At 35.8% G+C, this 8,294-nt stretch overlaps 1 protein-coding gene across 1 annotated transcript; it reads left to right on the top strand.

Moving 5' to 3' along the window:
• The first annotated feature begins 1,705 nt into the window (after positions 1 to 1,705).
• On the top strand, positions 1,706 to 4,488 carry LOC116002921 (premnaspirodiene oxygenase-like). Its single transcript, XM_031243112.1, has 2 exons — positions 1,706 to 2,640; positions 3,705 to 4,488. Exons 1-2 carry the CDS (start codon positions 1,738 to 1,740, stop codon positions 4,326 to 4,328), a joined length of 1,527 nt encoding a protein of 508 aa, XP_031098972.1. The 5' UTR covers positions 1,706 to 1,737; the 3' UTR covers positions 4,329 to 4,488.
• Positions 4,489 to 8,294: the final 3,806 nt, after the last annotated feature.

The following is an 8,294-nucleotide window of genomic DNA, read 5'->3' on the forward strand; positions in this document are numbered from 1 at the left end:
TGTGTGGATGGTGAGTTGATATGTGGACGGTGAGTTGCATGGACTCTTATTTTCTACTCCATTACTTTTACTCTCTAACATGACAAGATTTGATAGGTTATCTTTATCCCGTGCGTCCAAAGAAAACTGTAAACATCAAACTTTTATATGAAAGAGTAAAAGTAAGAAGTACAACTTTAGAGTCCAAGTAATATTTTTCATTTTCTTATGGATCAATTTCATGTCCTATAATAATGCGGTGTAGAAATTCGTCAAGTCTATTCTTTCACGCTATGATTTCACTGCCAAATAAACAAACAAGCCACAATATGTGAAAAACGTTATATCATTCTACTGTAGCCATCTGGCAGGTTGTACGTACAGATTACTAAACTATTTTTAGTCTTGAAATACTCTCAAATTTAAAAGTGAATCTAACAATACTCTCAATTTTAAAAGTGAATCTAACCATCATATTATCAAATTTATAATTCGTTCACTATTTTCTTTACATCATTGCAATACTCTCCTACTTTTAAATGTAAGCCAACTTTCACATTACGATACAATAAAATAACAAAATAATAATAAACTAAACAATTCAAAAAAATATACAAAAAGACCAGTCATTTTTATACTTTGCAAGCTGCAAATTTTGAAAATTTGTAATACACAAACAAAAATAAATATTTAAAAATTTTCTACTCATTTAATTATCTACATGCATCACTTTGCAAACCCCATCTTTTCACGAATGGGATCAACTTTATAATCTTGGATCACACTTGTGTGAGACAAGTTGGGACTAGTGGATTTACTATACAAATGTAATACTTATTCTAATAAATGTAATACTAAAAAATTAAGAATAAAATATTTGGTACTTATAAAGAAAAACATAATACTTTTGAAAACAAATGTAATATTTTTATACTTTAATGTAAAAAATTACAGTGTAATACTCTTACATTTTCTAATATAAGGAGTAATAAATATTTTATGAGTCATTTCCATTTTTGGTCATATTGTTATTGGGACATTGCCAATTTTAGTCCACTTTATTAATTTTTGCCACATTGCGACCAATCTTATTTAAACTTTGTCACTTTTAGTCCACCGTTAAAATTTTCATTAAATGGCCGTCTAAAATAGGTGTATTTTTTGTCTTTTCATACTTTGGTCATCTCCTTGACCCTTTGTAGTGATTTTCCTTACACATTTTCATCCAATGAAGAGGTCCGGCGAAAACCATGTAAGCCACATTACAAAGCCATGGCTTTTGCCGGACCTCTTCATTGGATGAAAATGTATAAGAAAAACCACTGCAAAGGGTAATGAGATGATCAAAGCATGAAAAGACAAAAATACCCCTATTTTAGACGGTTATTTGACAAAAAATTTAACGGTGGACTAAAAGTGGCAATGCCTAAATAAGACTGGCCGCAATGTGACAAAAATTAATGAAGTGGACTAAAATTGGCAATGCCCTAATAACAATATGACCAAAAATGAAAATGCCTCATATTTTATTATTAATTTAATATTTACATTTTCTAATATAAGGAGTAATAAATATTTTATTATTGATTTAAGATTACATTTGTAAATGTTAGTATTACATTTCTATCAGCTACATACTCACAGACAAGGATCGTAGTCTCACAAGTTTTTGTCTATAATATTATATATATCTGCAAAAATGAAGTTAAGGAACACGTACGCACAAGAAAGTAGACTTGATCTTCTTTCATTTCTGAAATGGAACTCATCAAGTTTGTATTTAACCCAGTTTCGGTCATTGTGTTTCTCTCCTTCGTGTTCTGCATATACACATTACGGAGAAGATCAAAAGCTGCAATAAAGCAAAACTTGCCGCCCGGTCCATGGAAATTACCCATCATCGGAAGTCTGCACCATTTAGTCGGTGGTTCGCTTACACATCGTTCTCTTAGAAACTTTTCAAGAAAATATGGGCCCATAATGCACTTGAAGCTGGGCGAAATCTCCACCATTGTCATATCTTCTCCTCTACTAGCAAAAGAAATAACTAAAACTCACGACGTCGTATTCGCCAACAGGCCAAAGATGATGTCGTTCGACATTGTCTATTACAAGTGCACAGACGTTGCGTTTTCACCCTACGGAGATTACTGGAGGCAGATGAGAAAGATATGCGTGATGGAGCTTTTGAGCACAAATATGGTGAAATCATTTGAGTCCTTTAGGCAGGAAGAACTTTCAGAGGTTATATCGTCGATTATTAAGGCAGGGTCGCGCGTTCCCGTCAACTTGACGGAAAAGATATGTTGGTTCACGAGCTCGACGATTGCTAAGGCCGCGTTTGGCAGAGTGCGCCGTGAAGATCAAGAGAGGTTCATTGTCCTTGTGAAAGAAGCGCTGTCCTTAGCCGGGGGATTTGGCGTGGCTGATTTGTTTCCGTCCAAGAAGTGGATTCATTACATTAGTGGGACCAAACCCAGATTGTTGAAGGTTCACCGTGAGGTGGATAAAATATTTGAAATCATCATTCAACAACACAAACACAACTTGGCAAACAAAGCAAAAGATGAAGAAGACATAGTTGATGTTTTACTAAGAGTGATGGAGGATGGAGAGCTTCAAATTCCTATCACACTAGATAACATTAAAGCAGTCATCAATGTAAGTTTTATTGCAACATCTCACCCAATAAAAGGTTATGCTAATACTTGGATTACATATTTATATTTATATATTAGAGTTAATTCCATTTTTTTCTTAAATTTATATGTGGAAATCCACTTTTAGTCCTTTTTCAGAATATCAATTTTTGGTCCTAGTATTATTATGGCATGATCATCATTGATCCTCCATCAACAAAATTGTTGAAATATTGTTAAAAACAAGACAAGTTTGATCATTTTTATATAAAGTGGCTTAACCCGCTATACTTTTATTTTTAAGTTTTTGAAAAAATTCATAATTGAAGAGCTATAGGTCCCTGTATTTTACGAAATATATTTAAACAGTTTTACTTATGGGAACCAAAAATGGTCATTCCATAATAGTACTAGGACCAAAGAAGGATGACTTTAAAAAAAAGGACTAAAAGTGAATGGAATGCCAACTATAAATCTAGAACTAAAAATTGAATTAACTTATATATTATATGCTCAACATTAAGACTCTCACTTTATTCTCATTAATATCCAATAATTGAAATATATTTCAGGGTGATGCACATAGCAACCTTTAGTATAACTAGTTAAGACATTTCTGTAATTATGATTTTACATTAGAAACGTTTGGTAGTGCATTTAGAAATAACTAATAATGCATTTGGCAACTCTTTTCTAAATGAATTGTCAAGCGTTTCTAAATGCACAATCGTAATTACAAAAATGTCATTATTGCTCCATATTTTTTTAAAAAAATTTCATCGTATATTAAATTGATGGATGAGATTAGTCTAGACGTTCTCATAGAAAAATTAGTTTTCATTTTAACATGCTAATATATATTCTGCTCAACAAACATGGACTACTAATGTAATATTTTTAGATATAATTTCATTTTTTATGTTAAAAGTGAAAGCACATGGAATATTACTTTCGTATACTTATTTTTTTTTTTTTTATACTTCTGTATTCAAATGATCTAATTGATTAAAAAATTGAGCTATATATAGTTTTTAACATCCATTTTCTTCCCAAAATAAAATTATAATATTATCAATTAAAATGTAGGACATGTTTTCTGCTGGGGTTGAATCATCCGCCACAACAATTATCTGGGCAATGTCCGAAATGATGAAATGTCCAAGTGTGATGTCCAAAGCACAAGCTGAGGTGAGGCAAGTCCTAAAGGGAAAGAAAACGTTTGAAGATAGAGATTTGGAAAACTTAACTTACCTAAACTTTGTGATTAAAGAAACCCTTAGACTCCACCATCCACTTCCACTTTTAGCCCCTAGAGAAAGCTTGCAGGAAGCACAGATTGACAAGTACATTATACCTCCCAAGACTAGAGTCATCATTAATGCTTGGGCTATTGCGACAGATCCCAAGTATTGGAAAGATCCAGAAAGATTTATGCCCGAAAGATTCGAGAATAATTCTGTGGGATTCATGGGGAATCACTATGAGTTTATACCTTTCGGTGCGGGAAGAAGAATGTGTCCTGGAATTTCATTTTCTTTGGCTAGCATTGCCCATTCATTGGCTGCTTTATTGTATCACTTTGATTGGGAAATCCCTGGTGGAGTTAGTCCTAATGATTTGGATATGAGTGAGACAATGGGTATAGCTGTGGCCAGAAAAGAAGATCTTTGCTTGATTGCTCAGCCTTTCGTCTTGGATATGGAGCTTTGAAATAATTGTTGGTTATTGATAAGAATTAATTTGTGTATGTGTGTGCAGTTTGTGTTTGTTTCGTTTAGTTATTTCTTTTTGAAAATAATCCATGGTCTAGAGCTCTAGATTATGGGAATGTTTAGTAAAGTTTAGTTATTTATATAGACTAGTATTTGTATCCGTGTGATGCATGACCATATATATAGTATATAGAATATACAGTATAATAAAATAAGAAAAAAATAGAATATATGGAAAGCTAATAAATTTGAAACCTTGCAATTTTATTACACATTATTGAAAATTTATTTGTACACAACATTTTTAGTCGTATTTAGAAATGGTACTGATAAGTGCCAAGAATATTGGAATACATGATCACTTTTAGGGCATTAACGTACGGTTCTGACACACATTTGTGATCATTTTCATGCATAAAAGACGCTGATGAGACCAAATCAACAAATTCGACTTTAAAGTGTGTTTTAAGTCATTCTCGCAGGATATAACAGGATCCATGGCCAAAAGGAAGTAGCAAACAAAGAAACAAACCTTGCAGGATCAGTCCACGAGAGCCTCACGCGTGAAGGAGGCGTGGACCAATTCCAGTATGCGTCCACGCCCCCATTCTTGGACCAATTCAAGGATGTCCTATATCTTGGGGCATACCTTGAAACAAAGGTACATGGGACGCTTGGCAAGGTCCCGAAATCGGTATGTTTCGAAGGATAGCGCACACCACGTCTGGCCAATGACGCAAAACGTGTCGCGCTTGGGAGGCATTCCCAATGTTATCCTTTAGGACTTAGAATTTGTTTTGCTTATTTTCGCCTTGTTTTCTTTCATTGACTAATAATCTTTGTCTTTCGTATAGCTTCGTTGAACTAACCACGCAGATTCGACATGTGGAAGCGTGCCCCGACCACGATACATCCATCAAGTCATCAACTAGAGCAAAAGAGGTGAATAAAACTCAAAGTGGACGAAATTAGCATATCCACGCCACCCTCAAGCGTGAAGGAGGCGTGGATGGAATCCAATACGCATCCACGCAGGCCTTCACGCGTGAATCCAGCGTGGACGCGCACTAGAAAAGTTACGTAAAAATGACGCAAATGTGTTTAAATCTTACCCTTTCTTCATTTCTTTCATTTCCACAAGCAAACTACATCTCTAAGGTAAAAACCATTCATCCTAAGGCATTTTACTTGCATGATTTCAAGGGAATATCATATCTAAGGTCATCCATGAAGGTAATCTCTAGATTTCCTTTGCTTTATTTAGTTCAAGAGCTAGAATTTATTTTAAATGGGTATCTTTCTTAGACTTACATTGCTTTGTCTACTCTCATATTATATATATGATTTAAGAGCATATATGTTGGATTTGAGCCCACATTCTTACTACGTTTGTCAGAATACTTATGATTTTGTACAACTTATACATGATAAACTAATGAAACTAGATGACATTTGAACATTTCTTGTTTGGTTGAATTGTAATATGAAATTGAGGGTATGAGTGGAAAAGATTGAAACTTTACTGTTCCATTAGTGTTATATTGTTAATCCCAACCATACAATCGTTAATATTATGAGCTTATTTGTTTATCTCATTTTCAACTTCAACTTCGTCTTGAGGAAGAAAATGAAGTTGACTTTTTGCGTTGACTTTTAAATTCAAAATCATTTTTAGTATGTGAATGCAATTGCTCTATTTCATATTATGTTTTGATCTGAAAAATCTAATTTGGAAATATGTTCGAGGAGAGTATGCGTCATACTAAGGATGTGCAAGAATTTTGAGTTGTTTTGATTCCGAATGCTAAATCTTGACTTAAGTTGACGTTTCCTTGCACTATGTCTCAATTCTTGAATATTTTCTAGAAAATGTCTTAACAATCATCAATTGCTCATCAAAGGGAAATGGGAACTAGAAAAGGAAAAGCCCCAATAGAGGAACCCAGTGCGCTGAAACCGAAAGAGGAAAATGAAGGAAATTCTTATCGAGAGATTGTCATGACTTCAAAAATGAGACAGTGTTTCCATTACTTGATCAGTCTGCCGATTACCGGGTGGAATTTCATTGATTTAGCTGCTCTAAACCCCTTCCATTGCCGACATTCAGTGGCTTGTCTCATCCACCAACCTTACTGGAGCAAGATCTTTGGATGGCGTCATCCGACATACGCCCCGATGGTCTATGAATTTATAGCTAGTCTAGAGGTCACAGGAAAGAGCGGCAACCTAAAGAGCCTGACGATCCGATTATCTATATTCAATGATCCTTACCATATCTCGGTCGACACTTTAGGAGTACTTCTTGGGTTCTACGACAACGAAGACCAGGAAAGTTCATGGTATAGACGTCTCCCTTGGGATTTTGGAGATTTTGAAACCCCAAAAAGGTATTGACAAAAAATTGCAAAGCTAGGAATTGAATGGAGTGGTGCAAGAGTACTTCATTCCCAAATCCGCAGAGATGATATTCGGGTAGTACGACGAATTCTTGCCCAATCTTGAGAAGGTCGCAGATGCAATTATGCAAAGGTGTACAGAACTGACTTATTTGCACTTTGGAGCATGGACACAAGAACACTAGTAAATATGGGAATGGTTTGTAAGGAATGGCTAAAGGCACAACAGCGGGAAAAAGTCACTTCAGTATTTTTAGGACTGAAAGTTGTGGTGGTTGAGGGTGAGTGAATGTGTAGTGGAATATGTTAAAACGAAGAGTCGAAGCTCCCCGAGTGTCGATCTCTCGAGGATGGCAAATTGGAGAGTGCAAGTTTCCTATCCATCGTAGTTTAGACAACACAAAAGAAAAGAATATTGATGGGAGTAAAACATAATGACAAGGGTGCAAGGTTGGGTAAACTTAAGAAATTGCTACAAAATAAAGGCGGATGGGGGCTAGATCAGAATCTCTTGGAGTTTGCTTCATTTCACACGGGAGAGATTTGGTTTTCCTTGGGATTTGATTGAAGGAGCTCGGAACACATTCCTGAGTGGCGTCACACTCAAGCACCCAATCCTTAATCGGTTGGGGAATATTATCAAACACTTTGCCTACGAGGTCCCTCCGGACCTCATCTTCTCAAATTGAGGGCGGGAGTTGTGAGCAGTGGGCTCTCATCCCTTTGCGATATCTCGCCAAAGGAATGATCCTAGATTCTTAAAGAGATCGGGTCCCTTGATCCAACAAGAACATCCATAACATACACACAAATTCAAGAATCCCAAAGAAGTCAAAACTCATTCAACATTTTAGATTATGAATACAAAATCTTCATCCTTCCTAGCCCCTATCATAAAATCTAGCCCTTCATAGGCCTCATCAACATCATAGCTTTCAAAGAGTAGGATATATATACAAAAGCAAAGTAGAAAGTAACCAACTTTGGGACAAGTAAAGATTCAAGAGAGAAATTCAAAGAGAAATCCAATAATAGCAAAGAAAGAGTATACCCAAGATGAATTCCAAGCAAAAGTCCTATACTCCAAGCTGAAATGTCCTTTTATACTAAAATTTCGCGCAGGATTCTGGTGCAGGTCCATGTGACCTACACGCGTGTGGGCATGAGTGGATGCATACTGGAATCTGTCCACGCATGCCACACGCGTGAATGGGGGCGTGGACGGGAGATTCCTTATTCGCGTCTCCTTTGCTGTCTTCGGGTTGGTCTTTGCGTGCCCCAAGTTCGGGTTTGTTCCTCTCTTTGTCGTTCATGTCTTCCTTGGTTGATTAAGTCTTTAATCCTGTGAAAATCTTTTAAAGCATACCACGCAAAGCTCTTTTGCAATTGTTAGCATAATATCATAAAATACATAGATTGAGTCTTTTAAAACATTCGTTTGGCAATAATCTTCCTCAATTAATCCTAAATAGTTAGGTACTTTTGGCGTCTATCAAAGTTTCCACACTTTAGGTTGCTCGTCCATGTGAAGTCGGGTTGCCTGAGAATGAGATTCCGGGGGGGGGGGG

The sequence above is a fragment of the Ipomoea triloba genome, chromosome 13 (assembly GCF_003576645.1).
Source record: "Ipomoea triloba cultivar NCNSP0323 chromosome 13, ASM357664v1".
NCBI classification, from domain to species: domain Eukaryota; kingdom Viridiplantae; phylum Streptophyta; class Magnoliopsida; order Solanales; family Convolvulaceae; genus Ipomoea; species Ipomoea triloba.